Source organism: Neolamprologus brichardi, chromosome 14 (genome assembly GCF_056152115.1).
Source record: "Neolamprologus brichardi isolate AB-2024 chromosome 14, ASM5615211v1, whole genome shotgun sequence".
Taxonomy (NCBI): Eukaryota; Metazoa; Chordata; class Actinopteri; order Cichliformes; family Cichlidae; genus Neolamprologus; species Neolamprologus brichardi.
The window spans coordinates 26967596-26987571 of NC_142117.1; the positions used below are offsets into that span (position 1 = coordinate 26967596).

A 19976-nucleotide genomic window follows, 5' to 3' on the forward strand; every position below is an offset into this window, starting at 1 on the left:
ATGGATTCAATCTAATCCCCAGAAATAAGTTGAATAAAACAAACGCAAAAGTTAAACTGACTTATTGTGTTGCCATAGCAACCTGGCTTTCTGCAAAAAGCAGTCAAGACTGCTGTTCAGCTGCTCCGTCGAGATCATGATAAGAAGTGCTTTTTAAACCCTTGTTATCGCTGTTTTGGTTCCAGGTGACACAAAGAAGGTGGAGTTTCCCAGAAAAGAGATGGAGGTGGTACAAGGCCAGATGGTGGTGTTACAAGCATGGTACAGCCCCAGCGCAGACATTTCCAAAAACTCTGTCATTTGGTACTTCTCTGGGAACGAGTCCAAGCAGGTGAGAAGGGAACAGCCGAAGCAGTGTAACGTTGTGCTGAATAGCTGCTCTGACCTCTGGTGCAAAGACAATCGAGAGCCTCTTTAAAGGGATTAGAGTAAAGTACAGTTTGCTGGTTGGTTCTCTGGCTAGCGCTACAGAAGCTTTACATCTAATGCAAAAACTATTAGAGCTCAAACCACGAACTGAACTACTTTGCGTAGATTATTTTCTATCATACAATATCAGTTCAAAGACTGTATTTAAAGCTGTGTTTAGATCTTCTTATCGTTTAATTTAAGCAAGAGGAAAAGAGTAATGTTGCATTGCATTGCATGACAATGTTACATTCTCATAGAGATTTGTAAAACATGTTGATATGTAGAGATTAGGATTTTTTCTAAAACCACTGATGGTGTCTAATTCATAGTGGAAGGAAGAAAGGGTGGGCGTTAGGAAGGACAATATGCCTCTAATGACACTTGAGCCCTACATTGTGCTGTACCTCTCTTACGTAGCACACGCTGCTAGTGAACTTATCCCTGCACATGCTTATATGATTAATATTATCTAAACAGTTTCCGATGCCTGTGAGATTATCTCAAACAGAAAATCAGGCTAAAATTCAACATCCACCATCTGTACATGCCAGGATTATCTTTATGAAGGACATGGTAATCTGCACATCTTAATATCAGGCGGAATTCAAAAGAATTTTCATTTGAATGAAATAATCCATATCGATGTAGTGATGTCTGTGTTTCTGTGGACGTGTTCTCTCCGTGCAGGTGATAAACTTTAGCTCAGGTGAGGTCGGACACGGTCAGAACGAGTTCACAAAAAGAGTGGGCTTCAGTGTGGCCATGCCCTCGGCCAACCTCTCCATCTACATCAATAACACCCAGGAATCCGACTCTGGTCGCTACATGTGTATTGTCATCATCCCCGGAGCTCCTGGCATTTCTGGGGAGATGAGCCTTAATGTCAAAGGTAATGGTCCGCAGCGTCAGAGGAATTTCAAAGGTTAGATGTAATCAGAAAGTCTGCAGTGCAGCTCACACATTTCTTCGGATTTGGAAGTTCAGGCGAAGGAAATGCTAAGCATATTTTAAAGGATTTAGGATTAGACTAGTCTGTCAAAATCATATATTTATATGAGAAAGCACTGTCCACATAAAACTCATCTGCTGTTTAGGGATTCGCTGGGCTCTCAGGTTGTTATGTCATCCTCCAGCAGCAGATTGAAACTTACTTTTTTTTGCGGCGTGGCTACTGCCCTGAGACATTTCCACATCGCTGGCGCTGCATTACAACTACCATAGAAGTTCACTAAATGGGGCTGCTGGTGTAGCTTCTTATTGCACATGTTTTAAATCACTAACATTATCTGTCCCTCTGCCCAGTCCCTCCTTCTCCCCCAGTGTGCACCATGACAGGGAACCCAGTGGTGAAGGGCAATGTGACTCTGAGCTGTAAGTCCAGTCATGGAAAGCCTGTCCCTCAGTACAAATGGACCAAGGCTGCACCCATGTCTGAGGTCTTCTTCTCTCCAATGCAGAGTAAGTATTTTCCCAGCACGCAATGCCTAAACTTAAATGACTCGTGCGCCCCCCCCCCCCCCCCCCCCCACCGCCTGCAAAAACAACTCTCCACCCACTCCATATTTTCTCACTCGATGTCATGTTCATCCTTTCAGGTTATGTTTGCCCAGGTTTTGCATCAGCACTGAAAAAAAAAAAGTCCCCATCGAGCAGTGTGCTCTGGTGATTATACAAAGACTGTAAGGACCTGTTTTACAGGCATCATACTGTGGCAGGAAAAAGCACACTGATCATTTCAGGCTCCTGCTGTTGTTGCTAGTTTGCTGTGGTGTTTCACTGATGCAACTGATGGAACAGAGCCATCCTTAAAGAAGCTGGTTTCACTTTGGCTTTACCTCAGCGACATGGGTTCAGAATGTCTCCCATTAAAGATGAATCTCTCAGAGGTAAACATGGTAATACCTGAGCAAAAGTGTTTTTATTTCAAGAGTTATTCAAACTAATTTCCAGAAAGAGTTATCATACTGAGAATACAACAGGATAGCGGAAACTCTTCCAGTATGTTGGACCAGGTCACTTTTCCATATTCCGCTTAATTTTCTGACTGTGAATCTCCATACGCTGTTTTCATGCTGTGCAGGTGTCAAAAATGAAAGACCAGAGGAATTCATAGCCTTATAGAAACTGTGCAGCAGTCAAAGACAAGAAGGGAAGAGCAAGTGCTTTGATGCCCTTTTCCCCAGTATTTTGCCTCTCAGGCATCACACCAAGGTGTTTGGGTTGTTTGAAGCCTGAGAACAGGAGGACAGGAACTAAACAAGACCAAAGAAAAATAACCTCTGCTTGGGTTTAATGTTATCTTGAGACTTTCTAAATAATATCATTATTAATCATAATCAATAACAGCATCCAAATAGGTCCATAATTGGCTGTGTAGTGGCTGTTTTTTTAAAAAAAAAATTTTTGAAACTGCACGCCACCACCCTGGATTTTTAAGTGAGACATTCAAGATGTGATTGAATTGCAAATTCAGCTTTAAATCAGCTATTTAACAAAAACTTTGAATTAACTGTTGAGGAATTACAGATATTTTTTATAGTCTCCCATTTTCAGAGGATCCGATGCTGTTTCCTCCCTTAAGATGCTCTGCTAAGCCGTTACTGCTGCCACCTTCAGTTGTTGCTTGTTTGCGCCTCTCAGCCTCACATTTATTTTCTATGTCCAATTGCGTTGCCTTGAGATACTCTTGGGATGCTTTTGCAGTTTGCTTTTGGTCATCATCCATTTGCACTTTACTGCCTGATCAGTTTTGCAGCATTTGGCTGAATTTGAGCAGAGAGTGTAGCAGCAGTCACATCATACATCATGCCCATAATATAACATTGTGTTCACCATGTTTGACAGATCATGTGGCATGCTTTGGATCATGAACTGTTTCTCGCCTTTTCCATATTTTTATTTTCCTGTCATTCTGGTACAAGTTAATCTTGGTTTGATCTGATCAAAGAGGGTTTTTTTTCTGTTTTCAACCATGGAAATAATTCTGTCATCATCCACTTTAGTTGTTTTCTGTAGTCTACGGGCCTTTTGGTGTTGGCGAGCTGATCAATTTGTTTCTTCTTTCTTTCTTAAGATTGTACCAGATTGTTATTTAGTCACTCCTGAAGCTTTTGCTGTCTGATGGGTTCGTTCTGTTTTTTCAGCCTCTCCCACTTTTTCTGAAATCTCTTTGGGCCTCATGTTTAAAATCACCATGAAAAGCTATAAGATATAAATTCAAGACCTTGAAACTTCACATATTACATCTGCTTCATTTCATGAAATAACAGGAAATCAGCCATAAAACTGCTTGTCAGTTAATTGATGGAACTATTTTAAGCCTCTGAAAATAGTAGACTATGTATAAAAATGGCTGTAATTCCTGAAGAGTTCATGCTAAATTTGTTGTGCAACTCTTAAATTAAAGCTGAAAGTCTGCACTTCCGTCACATCTTAACCGTTTGATTTTAAATCCTCTGAAGAAGTAAAAGTAAAAAAATGTTGTCTTTAATTATGGAACTAACTGTATCTTTTAAAAAAGGACCACCAGTTGTTATTATGGTCACATACTTAGTTAATCAAGTTTAGCAAAATCACACATTTAAAAATAACAACTAGGAAAAAAATAACCCGCTAACAGAAATAACAGAAACCTTGCTCGTCTCAGTTTATCCACAAAAAACACATAGATGACAACTTGAATATGCAAGAACCAAATCACATAATCCTGCTGAGTTCAGAGAATTGTTTTATTGAAGTGATGAAAGTGAATTGGAACCATGAGGACAATTGGATCAGCAGTATGTCATGGGTCACATGGTCAAAGCCTGCCAAAAAGACCATAAGACGTGGAGATTTGATACTCTGTTACAGAGCAAAGCATCTTAGATCGTTGGAAGAAAGCTGTACTTTCTTAATGATGAGTTTTTCTGGGAAGGCGGTGACCCCAGCACTTCTAAATGTTAAAACACTGGTTCAGGAAATATGTCCCCAGATTTAAATCCCTTTTAAAATCATCAGTGAGATTTAAGCAAAACAGCTGCAGCACAAAAGGAAAGGAATATTACTGAATTCAATATTAGTGAATATGAGAATATTAGGAGCAGAACACAAAAGACAGAAACATTTGTCAGAAACTATTAGAAATGTATATTAATCATTGTAGCGAAATGCACTGCTTGATCGTCACAGTATCGCACACAGTCCGTTAAACCTCAGGCATATCAGTCTGTCCAGTTAGGACTGACAGATCATTGTGAATACATTTAGTGCAAATGAAAGAGGGTTTTACTTGTAGTGGCCACAGATTGTTGCTCTCTCCTCATCCCTCCTGATTGATTTTGCTCTAGTTTTGTTTTGTGTTGGTGCCCTCTTCACTACTGGCCAACAGAGTTATTTGCATCTCCCATGACAGTCTATCAGTCATTACATGAGGACGTAGACAGAGCCATAGAAGTGCATCAACCAGGAGGACTGGTATATGCTCCTTTGTGCCAGGAGGAACAGAAGGACCGCTGACAGAGCCCTACACAATGACCTCCAATGGGCCGCGTATGTGCATGTTTCTGACCAAACTGTCAGAATCAGACTGCATGAGGGCAGCATTAGTCCCAAATGTTCTTTAGAAGAACCTGTCCTCTGTGCATCTGCCAAAGAACAGCAGAACTGGTAGGACTTTTCTCTCAAAAGATGACAATAGGTTCACACTGAGCAGATATGGGTGGTGTGAAAGAGTCGGAAGACGCTGTGGCGAATATTATAATGCTTCCAACATCATCTGTGAAATGAATGGGGCACCAGTGATCGACCTGCCAGTTCTAGTGTTCGGCTGCGTGATGTCAGTCTGTGAACACATGCTGCACTAAAGGATGTCAATTCCTATCATCTATCACCTCCTGCTACTCCTCATACAAAGGAGAAGATACCAGTAATGCAGCTCTCCTCCTTGTATCCATTTCCTAGTATCTCCTCCACACTCTTGAGGCTGTTCTGGGAGACACAGCAAAGCTTCTTGCAATGGTACACATGAATGGGGATGTGCTTTCCTGGACAAGCTGGACTACCTGTGCAATCTGAATGGACTGCAGGTACTGTCTCATGCAAAAGTAGCAGCAAGATTACTAAGAAAAAGCAAAATTGCAGAAAAATCATTCAGAGTGTATAAAGAGAGAGTAATGGTCTGTGGCTACCACATGCGAAACCATTCCACTTTTGTGATCCTCTCCAGCACACCTGTTGTCACTTTCATCTGAACCACAGCAGGTGAAATGGATTCACAGTGATTCATGATTCCCAACTGAACAGATTGAGCCTGTCGAAGTTTAATTATTTGAAGCTGTTTTGTCTTTGTTCACTACAGTATAGCGAATAAATAAATGTTTTCCTTGAGTTTTATTGTTTACACCAGCAGGATAAAGGGGTTGAATAATTTTGACGGCAGCTGTAAATGTTTCAAATGGACTTCAGAGGAAGATCCTCGATCGTGGCATGTGTGAAATCCCCTTTACTGAATGAGACACGTAGCATTCTCCTTCCAACGTGCTGCACAAGCGCAAGAGAGAAAACGGGAATTTCTGCATTATTTTTCACGTCTGTCGCCAGAAAAAAAAACGAAAGAAAGAAAAAAAAAGATACCATCTGTTTCTGAGCAGTAGGACTTTGGCTGATTGATTGAGTATTGACTTAACTGTTGTGATCTCTGGCCTTCATCTCTTTAAGTCCTAAACTCATAACATGAAAACTACTCCCTCTGATTGTGCATCCCCTCACATGCTTTCAACACTCGAGCTCCAACCCTGCGCGCATCTTTTTATGCACACTGATATATGCCAACTCTGTGACACTTGAACTTTACTCTGCCCATCACTGCTTATCCCTTTCAGCAGTCTCTCTCTCTCTCCCTCTCTGTTTTTTCCTCTCTCTCTGCTGATCCTCTCGCCGCACTTCTCATTTCCTGTTGGCCTAGGTACCTAATCTAACAAGCCCCATGTCATTACTTGATCAGCCCTTCTAAGAAGCATAAGTTGGATTTGGGACAGAGAGTGCAGCACATCTTGCTACCCCTCCCTTCAATTTGTACCATTCCTTCTCTACCTTTCATTTAAGCTCACTCTCTTTTTCATCTTTTTGTAAAAAAATAATTGAAAGAGTGGAGAACCTGCCCTCAGACCATGCTTGTCCTTGGGTTCATGGGTAAGGGCTTTCAGTCATACATTTTTCAGTTATTCCCCATACTCTTTCTCACCTCTACCTGCAAGAATAATTATGTTTGTAGACTCAACATGGAACTCCTTAAGCTCTAAGAAAGCTTTAAAGGAAAAGACAAATCAACCCCATTTGTAATAATGCTTATAATAGTATTTTCTAAAATTTCAAATAAAAAGACTAGATTCAAACTCTATAAATATTAATTATAAAACCACTCAGTTGTCTGTATTTTAACCATTTGGAATTGTGAACCAGTGTTTTATGTAATCTTTCCTGACTATTTCCATGACAAGCAGGGGTTAAAGTGGGCTGGAACAATCTGGAACAAACGAGTAATTAAATCTGACAGACAGGTTATTGTACAGTGGTGAACAAATCTTTTCCCCTTTCCAGATTTCCTGTTTTTTTTTGGTGTGTTTGTCAAACTTAAATGTTTCAGATCATCAAACAAATGTAAATATTATACAAATATAACGCAAATAAACAAAAAATGCAGTTTCTAAATTAAGCTGTTTGTTATTTAGGCAAAAAATCTAAACCTACATGGCCCTGTGTGAGAGCCATTATCTACAAATGGTGAAAACGTGGAACAGTACCCTAAGAGCACAAGGACGACTCATCCAAGACTTTAAAAAGACCCCAGAACAACATCCAAAGAACTGCAGGCCTCACTTGGCTGAGTTATGGTCAGGTGTTCGTGACTCTTCAATAAGAAAGAGACTGGGCAAAAATGACCTACAAGGCCAAGTTCCAAGACGAAAACCACTGCTGAGCAAAAGGAACATAATGGCTCAACTCAGTTTTGGGAGAAAACATCTTGATGATCCCCAAGACTTTTGGGAAGATGCTCTGTGGACTGACAAGACAAAATTTGAACATTTTGGGACATGTGTGTCCCATTACATCTAGTGTAAAAGTAACACCACATTTCAGAAAAAGCAGAAAAGGAGACTGTCGGGCCATCTGCTTCTGACCTCAAGCACACTTTGGTTCTGCAGCAGGACAACGATCCAAAAAACACCACCAGAAATGACCTTCGGAGGGGCCTAGAATTCGATTGATATGCTGTGGCATGACCTTAAAAAGGTGGTTCATGCTCGAAAACTCTCCAATGTGGCTGAATTACAACAATTCTGCAAAGATGATTCTGCCAGAATTCCTCCATAGTGCTGTAAACTCAGTTATTGCAAACGCTTGATTGCAGTTGTTGCTGCTAAGGGTGGGCCAACCAGTTATTAGGTTTAGGGGCCATTTACTTTTTCACACAGGGTCATTTTTTCCCTTAATAATAAAGGCTTTCATTTAAAAACAAGATTTTGTGTTAACTTGTGTTATCTTTGTCTAATATTTACATTTGTTTGATGATCTGAAACACTTAAGTGTGACAAACAGAAAAAAAGAGGAAAATCGGGAATGGGGCACCACTGTATATCACTATTGAATGAGTTCATTCTTCATGTGCTGCAGGCTGCGGTGGCTGCCAGGGGCAGCTTGGTGGTACTTACTCAGTAACAAGAAAAAAACTGACATCCCAAGGCCCACTTACACTGTCAACACATCCCTTTTTTTTATTGTTGCTGTGATGCGTTCATGGTGCAGAAGTAAATTTGAAGTTGTGGTACTTAGCAACTGGGTAGCTGCTGAAGTAAGCATAACAGAGTAACATTTTGCAGGTAGTTTTTAGGCAGGTAGTTTTAAATGCAACATTTTAATAAACTTAACAATGTCACCAAACACACACAACTGTTTCTGTGCAGTTTTTCAAAAAGTGGACATTTTCTGTATTTCCCAGGGGAAAAAAATGTTAATGTGTGACACTGACAGAGAACGAAAGGGAAGAAAGGAAAGGAAGATCAAAGGTTATTTTCAAAAGTAATCATTGCTCAGGGTGTGACATTTTTTTCGGACTAGTAAGTTAAAATTTATGTGTAATTTTCTGATTCATTTTAGAGTGCTTTAATAAAATTTTGGATCTATAGGTGATGTGTTGCTAAATTATGTTTTTGTGAAATGTCTTGCAAAAACAAATTTAAGTCATTTAAATTTTAAGAATATACTGTTCAGGCTAGTGCAGGGTACACTAGTTAGTTTACAGTAATGCGGTGCGCTTGACTGGTTACAGCTAGTTGTGTTACCTACTAGTTGTGTGCTAGCAATGTTACCAGATTACATCAAAGGTAGCAGACATCAAGGTATAAACCTTTTATACTAGCTTTATTGTATCTAGTTAGGGGGTTGGAAATCGGCCATATAGCCTGTGTAACATCTGCTTAGATATTGTTGAATTCAGTTGGTTACATCATCAGACAGAGCAATGAATATTAGAGTAGAAACCCAGGTCAGCAGATCACAGGTTGTACACAAGGAAAAACCTACTGGAGCTTACAAAACAATGTCTTATGTGCCCTTTTTCTAAGTGATTCTTAAGACTAAGACCTGATCTTGGTGTTCCCCACCGGCCAAATCCCACTTTAACCCCTCATGACAAGGACTTTTAAACTTCCTAGCCTCATTAATATTAAGCGGAAGGGTTGACTTTGTCCTTTAAATCTTTGCAGTATGTTGTGTTAGATTTAGCTGTCATCCCACTGCAGTTTTTAACTGTGTACTATAAGATTATGTTAATTTATTATTGTGTAGTTAAGCTATGATGTGGGTTAATAAATAAATATGAATATAGTCAATAATAACCCTAAATTGTATAAATTTAATATGCTTTCACATTTTATTACTTATATATGAATATTTCACATGTGAAAAACGTGAATTTTCTTGCAGATATGGATAAAACTATCTGTATCCCTTTCAGTCACTTTTTAGCTTTCATGGTTAGCGAGTTAGCACACAGAATAACTGACTTAATCCAAGAGGACCTAAATATCACACATTAAAGTTTAAACTTAAAAAAAAAAAACCAGCAAGCAATGTTTAAACCATATATTGAAAAAAATCTTATACAGTCATTGATTTAAAAATAGTTAATATTTGCTAGCTAGTAGCTAATTAGCTTTAGCTTGATGTGCTGGAAATTTGTTCAGCAGCTAGTTTGAAACAGAGTAACTGTACAACTCAAAGGAACTGTTTAAACTCATTAACTTGATATGTAAACTTTGTAACCATGCTATACAATTTGCAGTTTAGTGTGCTATAAATAAATGTTTATTAATAGCAAAATATAAAATTAGCAGGCTACAATACGAGTAATTAACAGTTTCTGCTGTTAATAGTTTTACTTATTTAGCTAAGTAAAACTATTATTATTATTACTAATATTACTGTTATTATTATTATTATCATTATTATTATTATTACATATTGTCTGTTCAATGTAGCTTTTTCCAGCATATATGCTGTGTAAAAGTCTCAAGCCAACACTCATTTAAAAAAGAAAAAAAGAAAAGAAAATTGCCTCCAAGGAGTCAGATGTTCTAAGTTCTCCAGGCTTTATAAAGGGTTTAATAAAATATATATATATATATTTTTATAATTTTATAAAAAATAATTTTGACCACCTTTTTAGGTATTTAACACTAACCTATGATTTATTCAAGCATAAAAGAGGCACCTAAAGTCTAGGAGATTTATGGTGCAGAGTGCAAAGATGTCAGAATAAATTATGTTATTGTAAAAACCTATTTTTTTTGCCCTATATACTGTATCTGTTTTAATATTGTTACTGCAGCCCAAAAACTCTTGAGGCACTCCTCATATTAAGGATATCATTTAAACATAGGCATGAAATTAATATAGATATATGAGTGAATAAACAGGGAAAGGTGTCTTTTATGCTTCTGTTTTAGTTGTGCTTCTTACTTACTCAAAATGTTATCAGCTTATCGCTGTTTAGCCCTTTAGGGCAGAATTAATGTTAATACCCTTTACTGACATCCAAACTAAATGGGTTTGTTTACATTGCTGTGCAAACTAATCCTGCATTGGATGGGCACATATGCCATGTGAGGTAGCTGACTATACTATTAGCTGCAAAGTCTGCCAGTTTCCATGAGTCACATGTCATGTGTCAAGGCTTTGACAAATGCTGCTCATTGACCTTGCAGTGATGGCAGCATAACATGAGTAATGGTCCCATCTTGACATGAAGTCGCACTTACTGTAACATCAGATCCCTGCAGCTCTATTGCCACGGGGATCTGTGATCACTGTGCAGGCTTGAAATCGCTCCAAACGAGTCAGCTGATACGTGGCTAATCTGTCACAATTAGGTTGGGGCCTTCACAGCTGGTTTTTAGGCCCAGGGATTAAATAATCACAGCAGGACAGGTGCATATCACCCTTATCCACAACTGTTTTTCTTGGGTTTATTTTGATTTCTCACGCATAATGTTAACATGCTGGTCTTAAGCTTAATAAGCATAGGCATAATTTATTTCTACTTTTGATTTCAATGTTTTTTAAGACCTAGAGGGGCAGGATATATGTCAGCAGCTTCTTCTTCTGTATTTATTGAAAACACAACAGATTTAGAAATTATTACATCTGCCTACCTTAGCCCTCCTTGTAGTAGTGAAACAGGAGAGACAAAACAAAGCTCAGTCCAGCCTTTGCCCAACCAAAACTCTGGGATTAGAGCAGTTTGGGAATAATTATTATTAAAGATTTTGCTCACACCTTTCCACTAAATCTACTTCTTTTGCCCTTTGTGACTGACTCAATGCTTTACACTCACTTTTTCAGGGGAGGGTTTCCAGTAAAAAACAAACACACCTACTGTCAGTTGCCGCCATGAATCAAAATCAGATCAGATGAAGGCGTGCTGTGATATGACGTCTCAGATTGGATTTCAGAGGATTTGCTGTGATAAGTCCAGCATGAAGCTTGTTTATTTTTCGACAGCCTATGTCTGCAACATAGTATTTTAAGATCAGATGTGCTAAGAGGAACAGATTGTGAGACTGATGCACATGCTCTCACCGCATGTGTGAGAAAATATGAAAACAAAAACTCATGTCCAGCATCAACAGACTAGCTAAGATGTAACATTTCTTTTCCTCCACTAAGTAATGGAAACCAGCCAATAATTATATTCTGTATTAACACTGCAATGATATGTTGAATACATTAGCCTTAGCATGATATAAAAAACAACAAAAATAAATGAAGTGATACTAACATAATACTTGTGATACTGTTAGAAAGAATCCCATGTTTAAGTTTAAAAGAGAAAACTAAGTTGCAAACGAACAAACTTTTTATTTTTAATAAATATAAATCCAGTTATAGTCTATTGTAATTGTGTATATATAGTAAGTCTGTTACTTCGTACTGTAGTAAGTTCATGTGTGTAGTTCCCTTGACGTTTTTTTTTTCCTGGCTCAGATCACATAAATATGTGATTGTGAAGAGTGTGTAACTACAGGTGTTTTTTTCAGATGAGAGACACGGTACCCTCAGGCTGAGCAACCTCACTAAAAGCATGTCAGGGAAGTACATCTGTCGAGCCAGCAACACCGCCGGCTCCGACAGCTGCTCCATTAACCTGGAGGTTTTCACCTGTATGTACACAGCATGAACTCTGCTTTTATTGTCCTTCACCCCAGAGTATTTAAAAGTTTGTTTGGGAAATCACCACTGCATCTTTGTTACGTTTCTCAGCTTCCAACGCAGGTGTGATTGCAGCAGCTACTCTGGGGTCAGTGGTGGGACTGGTGGCCATGGTGCTGTTTCTCATATTCATACTGAGGAGGAGAGGAGACACAGAGGAGGAGATAGCCAATGAAATCAAGTGAGTTTCACTGTCTGTAGAGTGGGCACTTTGTCACATTAAATCCTCTTTTATGCCTCTACAACATCATAGTGACGCCATAGATGGCTTATTATATTCTAATAAAAACATCATTAAACAAATTCCTGATGAGTTTAATATGTTATTCCCTTGTTTTAGGACATGTTGAATAGTAAAATTATGTCAGTTTTGTAAATTTTGGTCATTCCATGTAATCCAAAAGGAGGATTATCCTGGATTTTCTCATTGGTTAATCACTTGTGATCAACAAGTCATTGGCCAATAAGCATCCAGTTTCCCTTCTCCAGTTTAAAAACACCAAATAAAGGTTAAAATGCTCATCTCAAGTCATCTCTTCAAACAGAAGTTTACCATTAAAAGGCTTATATCACCGGAGCTAAGGCTTTATACAGTCTATGTGTACATCATTTCTTGACAGCTGTCAGAAATGTGGAGTAGTGAGGTGTAATTCCTGTGTCCAAAAAATGATGATGATACAAATGGAAAGTGGAGTGTGTCGTCTCTGAGCACGACGTGACAGTAAAGTCATCCTATTCATCCTAAAGAGGCCATTTGGAGTTGAAGAGGGTAGATCCTGTTTTTTCTCATTATTTTGAGTCCAGTTGTTTGGAGCAGGGCTTTAAACTGACTTTTGCTCAGTGTGAAATGTGCAGTGTTGCACATCATCCAACCAGAACCCCTGCACTAAGATATGGTAAGCGCCATAATGTGTGCCCTCCACCTCACGGTGTAATGTACCCACAAATTTTCCAAAAAAACTAACAAGCCTTCTGCTTCTAAGAGTCCGTTCACAGTCATGCAAAGTAGTGATTCAGCAAGTATGTGTTATCTGTGTTTTCATGCTATCCTAGTTTTTGTGCATTTTTTAACATTTAACCTTTGTAACTGATACTGCGTAAGTAGAGCATCGTTTACACGAAACACTTTTAAAATCAGTAGTTTACAAGCACTTCATTGTTAGGAGATCATGTGAGTATAAAACACTCAATGTGTTTTGTTGACAGTATTGCAGCTGCAGTGTCCGTTATCGTTTTACTTGAAGCAGTTCACTTATGTTTTGTTTACTGTCTCCTTTTTAATGATTTTTCTTTCACCCTCTTTCCTTGCTTTTTACCGCAGGGAGGACGCTCAGGCACCAAAGCGAGTGTCATGGGCAAAGAGCAACACAGGCTCAGATGGTATGTCCAAGAATGGCACCTTGTCCTCCATAGCCACCAGCCCTCAACCACGAGACCCCCATCAGCCCAACTTCCACTATCCGTACTCCCCGATATCAGCTTCAGACGCGAGCTCAGTGATCAACGCCTACCAGCTGCGCCCTGGAGAAGCCAATACCTTACAAGGGCTTCCTGGCTACAACATCGGAGGCACACCGTCGCGTAAACACAGGCGGCCTCCGAGTACAAACGGGGCTCCTTCGCAGGTTCTCAGGAGCCCTGCGGTCACCAACCCCAAAAGAACTGAGGGGGCGCAGCCTCAGATGGCACCTCCACTCACTGTGTCCCCACAAGTTAGTTCCTCCACTCTGACACGCATGGGAGCTGTTGCTGTTATGGTGCCTGCTCAAAGCCAGGCTGGATCACTGGTGTAACGGCGTGGGAAGCAAAGGACAGAGAATCCCTCGCAGTGAAGCGCCCTTTCTCGGTGAAGGCCTGATAGGTTGAGAGAGAAGGAAAAACACGTGCTTCACTGGAACAAACTCTTCCTTCGGTTTGTTGACGAACCAGTGCAGCGTTCTTCATTTCAATTTTCTTTTAAATGCTGCGATCAGGCTCATTAAAGAGAAATATATTTTTATTTCCATGCTTAGAAAGAAAAGACGTGTTGATTTTACGTAGCAGCATACAGTGATATTGTAAACCGTAGCAAGCAGGATGGTTTACTCGCGATTGTCGTGCAATGTTTTGGCTACATTTCTATGATTTCTACAACTTCATTGTAAAGAGATTTTTCTAATTTCATTTTTATGTTATTTTACCTGGATGTGTACAGTTCACTTTTCTCAGGCTAACTGCACTTGTTCAGAGCAAAAACACACAATTCAGACACTGAAAATAGTTTCTAGAGTTTCACATTTCTGGCCCACATTCATGTTCACATCAGGAAACAGTTTCAGTGTGGGTTGAAGACTGATAAGGACTGAAAACTTGATGAGTTTGCTTGTTATGGTAGCTGGAATGTAACCAAAGTAGTGAGTATAAGTGTTAAAGGCGATGGTTTCTGACTATTTTGCTTAAAATTGCTGAGTATAACAAGATTACTGCAAAAATATGGCAGAGCCAGTAGCGGAGACCGCTCAAGAAAGCGTCCATCCTCGATATCTGACCAATGTTTTCTGCTTGTTTGTTTTCATGATTTCAATTACACTGAACTCTGGAGATAACGTTGCAATGATGGTCTAATGTTGAAATGCTACATGTAGCACTTTTAATGCAGTTCTGACTGTTGATGGAATTTTGTTTTTCAATAAAATGTTCTGCAATATTTGACTAAATATTGATCAGTTCCATATTTAATGCAAACAATAACCTAAAGGTGCTAAATTGCAAATGAAGTCAATTTAAGAAAGCTTTATTTGGAGTGTAACATTTCATTATATAACCTTCACAGCACCTGTGACATATTTCTGTAATTCTGCAAAAAGCAAAGAAAAGGATGAAATACAGTAAAATTGCAATAACTATGAATATACATAAGGATTGAAAGACCACTTTAGGGACAGTGATGCTGGGATTTTATGAACTGTTACTTTGTCTTATTACTTTTTCCTCTGTCATCTCTCCGTCGCTGGTGGATGAGTTTAATTACCTGGGGTAAACCCTTCAAAGCAACAGACGGAGTGCCAGCAGGGTGGAGCAGTTGGAGACGAGTGTCAAGGGTGATTTGTGACAGAAGGATTGAAAAAACTACACTGAAGTTGGTTGTGCTAACTTACATTACATCTGATGTGGTGTCCACATTCAAACATGGGGTCTAAAGGGTTTATTTATGACAATGATGATGATTTGCGAGGGTTATTAGATGGAGGGTGGGTGGATGAACATACATTCAAGTGAGGGCAGCACCAGTCATACTGTAACAAACCAGATATGAAGACCATAACAACATGGTCAGTTTAAATCCAGAGGACGAGCTTTATCACGACTCCGACAGCAGATTTCGGGAAATGATCATCCTCATCACTTCATTGGTTCCTTTAAGGGAAACAAAAGCAGGAAACAGCTGGTGAAAAACAGCATCACAGTCGCCTTACATGAAACCAAAGGAGCCACACTAAAATATGACAAAAGACAAACAAAAAGGCTAAAGAGAGAGAGAAAAAAAAACCTCACCTTCTAGGATCTGGTGGACTCTGATGTCCCGGACAAACTGCTGCACTGCGTAGTCTTTAAGGTAACCGTACCCACCGTGCATCTGAAGAGCCTGGTTGCAGATCTGTTGAATACAAGCAGGAAAAAACATAAAAGATCATTTAATATAGTTAATTTCATGCTTTTTAGCCAAATACTGTTAATCTTCCTTAGCACTGCTCACATTAAAGCACTCGTCTGTGGCAAAGAGCTTGGCCATGGAGCAGATGGCAACAGCATCGGGGCGGTCCTCCTGCAACGCCTGCGCTGCTTCACGTATCAAAAGGCGAGACGCAACCAACTTGGTGGCCATTTCTGCCAGTTTGAACTGAAGAAACTACCATATGAAAAGAGGGGAGGGGGGGGTGAATAACAGTGGCAGGACAAGTATTCTGTTTCACTGAGTTTTCACTAAATAAACTGAAAACAGGGGGAACCTGCTTACCTGGTTGTTTGAGAGTGTTTCTCCAAACTGCTTGCGCACTAACAGGTGATCCCTCGCCAGCTGCACAGAAGCATGCGCCGCCCCAAGAGAACAGGAAGCTGGCGGCAGAGTGTTTAGACGAAAACCGGTGAGTAAGTTGTTTAGGTTTGTTTTAAACGCCTTCATGTCAATGCCACATACTGTGTGACCACAAATACTGACGGTTTGAGCTGAGTTATTACTGAGCAAACCACTGCTACTGGTCATAACCAAGGGCATGCTCATTTATAAAAGTGTGTTAATCCAAATTTACTGAAACCAATCGTCATGCCTTAACCAACTCAAGGTTTCTTTAAAAGCACGCTGCACGCAATTTATGCACAAATCTGTTTCCCCCGAAGCTCGTTGAAGCCCAATTATGATGCTGATTACATACTGTTACTTCTAGCTTTAAAAAAATATAGATTTACATTGGATTGTAAGTATAAAAGACACACAGTTTTTGGATGCTTGGCTACTTGGGTGGTGTTTTCCTCCTTACCAATGTTAATCCTGCCTCCATTCAGGCCTTTCATTGCGATGTTGAAGCCCTGTCCTTCCTCACCGAGCCGGTTCGCCACTGGAACCGCACAGTCCTCAAATATCACGGCCCTGGTCGGCTGACAGTTCCAGCCCACCTGGAGGACAGATTGGTTTTAACAGCTGATTGGCTCAATTCTGCCATCTAGTGGTTGAACACCAATGTGGCGCAACTGTGAAGTCGTACCTTTTTTTCTTTTTTGCCAAAACTGAGGCCGGGGGTTCCCTTCTCCACCACCAGACATGAGATACCTTTAGGTCCTTTACCTCCAGTTCTGCACATCACGACGTAGACATCTGTGTCTCCTCCTCCACTGATGAAGGCCTAAAAAGTGCCGAAGAAATTAGAGGAGCTTGCATTTCTACAGACCTTAAATGACATGAACGTACAGACAGGTCTGAGTTACCTTTGAGCCATTCAAGACGTAATGGTCGCCTTTCCGCTGAGCAGAGGTCAGAAGAGAAGCAGCATCGCTGCCGCTGCCTAAAACAAAGATCGCAGGTTGAACTTTAAAGTACTCACATGTGTGGAAGAACAACATACATGTGAAACGAATTTCTCACATAGACAGCTGTGAATAATTTTACACAAAGAACTCTGCTGTCTTTTCGCATGCAGACTCACCTGGTTCAGTGAGACAATAGGAGGCAAACTTCTCCATAGAACAGAGATCAGGACAAAACTTTTCCCTTTGCTCATTATTGCCATAGCTGTCTATCATCCAGGCACACATGCTGCAAAGATAAGGAGGACAGAGGAGATTAACATGCAAATAAATAAATAACATACACTCACTGGCCACTTTGTTAGGCACACCACTTCAACTGTTTGTTAACACAAATATCTGATCAGCCAATCACATGACAGCAACTCAGTGCATTTAGACATGAAGACACAGTCGAGTCGACCCAGTGATGTTCATACTGAGCATCAGAATGGAAGAAATGTGATTTAATGATGATGTTGGTACAATACGTGCTGGTCTGAGTACACAGAGTACCACTCCTGTCAGCTAAGTACAGCAAACTGAGGCTAAGATTCGCACGAGTTCACCAAAATTGGATAATAGAGATATGTTGCCTGGTCTGTTGAGTCTCGATTTCAGCTTCAACATTTGACATGAACAACATGAAAGCATGGATCCATCCTGCCTTGTATTAACAGTTCAGCCTGCTGAAGTACCAATTATTTAAATGCTAAAGTGAACCTGAGTATTGTTACCGACCATGTTCATCCCTTCATGGCCACAGTGTACCCATCTTCCTGTATGTATAATCCAGACAAACTGACACCTGCTGTAAATATGGTGCCTTTTAAAAATGCTCCCAACCAAAATAATCGTATTATTCATACTTGTGGATGCTGATGTAGGCTGTGGTGCTCACACATCCCGTGGACAAAGCCTCAAAGATGATCGACGTGTCCAGCCGAGAAAGGCCAGATCCTCCGACATCTGGCTGAACGTAAATCCCACCGAAACCCAGCTGGGCCGCTTTACGCATCGTCTCCACTGGAAAGATTTCCTGAGTGGAGAAGAAACATCTAACCATTAGCACACCCTGCCTAATGCTGTTACTAGTTACTTACTGCCTAATACTTATTTTTATTTTGTTTTTTTCTCCTGATCAGGACTTTGGATTGATACAAAAGATTGCCTTTATATGAGCAAACATGGTTTTGACCCCCTCACATCTGTTGCTTTCACGTTTGATTAATAACAGTGTTTTACCTTTTGGTCCCACTCCGCCATGTGTGGGGCCATTTCATTGGCTGCAAAGTCAAAGGCCACTTTTTGAAACTCCTTCTGTTCATCTGTGAGTCCGTGGGAAGCTGCAGACAAAGAGCGGAGGACATTAAATACAGAGACTGCTCTGTGTGCTTTTAACCATTACATACTGTTCATATTTCATGTCTTCACAGTCTGGCTCAGGTCACGTTTAACCCAGGCTAAGAATTCCCTCATAGGTGTCTACAGCATATTGTTAAACAGAGATTAATTTAGAGTATATAATAGTCACCTTTTTCACTCAATATGTATTTATAAACCTATATTAATCTCTAGCTGTCTTCCACAGTCTTTGTCCTGCCTTTGTCCCTCAACCCCAGCCAGCTGTGGCAGATGGACGCCCCTCCCTGAGTCTGGTTCTGCTGGAGGTTTCGTCCTCCTTCCAGTTTTTCCTTCCTAGTGCTGCCCAAGCGCTTGCTCACAGGAGGCCATATGAGTGCTGGGTTTTTTCTGTTTTCTTTGTATTATTGTAGGATCTTTACCTTACAATACAAAGTGCCTTAAGGCAAATGTTGTTGTGATATGGTCCTATATAAATAAAATAGAATTGAACTGAACTGAAAAACATCTAATATCATATAGTATTATGTCCTGTTATACCTAACACATTACAACATAACAGCCACGATGATTTAAATCAGCGGTCCCCAACCTTTTTTGCGCCACGACCGGTTTATGCCCGACAATATTTTCATGGACCGGCCTTTAAGGTGTCGCGGATAAATACAACAAAATAAAACTAGTACCGGTACCGGAAAAAAAAAATGTATTCATAACACACGTGAAAAGACCAAGGAAAACAGAGTAAACGATAAAAATGATAACAAAATAACGCTGAAAACCGATAAAAACCCTGAAAACTATACATTTCACACCTGAGCCTCAACTCTCGCGGCCCAGTACAAAACGACTCACGGACCGGTACCGGTCCGAGGCCCGGGGGTTGGGGACCGCTGATTTAAATAACATCTAGGTGTTGAATAATCCGAAAGAGAGGGGCGGTGCTAAGGAGAGGCGTGCAGCTTTCTCTGCCTTCCGACTGGAGCTGAGATCTAACAAACCAACCAATGACAGTCGGCTGCGATAAATAAGTAAATAAAAGCGCTGAATATGTGTAGCATAAGCTTTTTTTCTTTTTTCTTTTATCTTAATCAGCAGTCGTGTTTGTGTGCTACAAAGCTGTGTGACTACTTAACATGTCAGCTAACAAAGTTATCTGTGCAGGTCACATGTTGTCGCTTGTTCATTTCATTGCTTCAGGTCCAATGAGGTAAATGAAAGAAACACAGAGTTTTTAGAGCTACTTGTATTACTTAAAGCTAGTAGATCTCGTTTTCTGGTACTTACGGTCGATGCATGCGGCTATTCCTCTTCTCTGTGAGTTTCCGCTTAATGTTACACGATTTTTACATATTCTGGAGCCCAGCCGGGCTATTCTCGATAGAGCTCCTACAGCAGCCATGTTTACCTCTACA

The 19976-nt window shown here is 40.1% G+C and overlaps 2 protein-coding genes across 2 annotated transcripts in view; one reads left to right on the top strand and one right to left on the bottom strand.

Moving 5' to 3' along the window:
- Positions 1 to 14805, top strand: part of esamb (endothelial cell adhesion molecule b) — a 57057-nt gene extending 42252 nt beyond the window's left edge. Inside the window, exons 2-7 of the mRNA XM_006801579.3 lie at positions 186 to 331; positions 1099 to 1300; positions 1714 to 1869; positions 11988 to 12110; positions 12211 to 12340; positions 13481 to 14805. Coding sequence (XP_006801642.1) covers positions 186 to 331; positions 1099 to 1300; positions 1714 to 1869; positions 11988 to 12110; positions 12211 to 12340; positions 13481 to 13952 — 1229 coding nt within the window. The 3' untranslated portion in view covers positions 13953 to 14805. The remainder of the gene's footprint in view (positions 1 to 185; positions 332 to 1098; positions 1301 to 1713; positions 1870 to 11987; positions 12111 to 12210; positions 12341 to 13480) is intronic.
- Positions 14806 to 14916: 111 nt separating this feature from the next.
- On the bottom strand, positions 14917 to 19976 carry acad8 (acyl-CoA dehydrogenase family, member 8). The gene is made up of 11 exons (XM_087851045.1): positions 19849 to 19976; positions 18445 to 18545; positions 18069 to 18238; positions 17340 to 17449; positions 17122 to 17198; positions 16902 to 17039; positions 16677 to 16812; positions 16157 to 16254; positions 15896 to 16048; positions 15694 to 15796; positions 14917 to 15555 (listed from the first exon to the last, which is right to left on the bottom strand). The coding sequence occupies exons 1-11, from the start codon at positions 19961 to 19963 to the stop codon at positions 15500 to 15502; spliced, it is 1257 nt and encodes a 418-aa protein (XP_087707171.1). The 5' UTR covers positions 19964 to 19976; the 3' UTR covers positions 14917 to 15499.

Coding starts and splice junctions, on each gene's coding strand:
- acad8 (XM_087851045.1), bottom strand. CDS start 19,963: ATGGCTGCTGTAGGAGCTCTATCGAGAATAGCCCGGCTGGGCTCCAGA. Junction 17,040..17,121: donor ACGTCTTGAATGGCTCAAAG/GTAACTCAGACC, acceptor GGCACTTTTTAG/GCCTTCATCAGTGGAGGAGG. Junction 15,556..15,693: donor AGTCCACCAGATCCTAGAAG/GTGAGGTTTTTT, acceptor TTTCCCTTAAAG/GAACCAATGAAGTGATGAGG.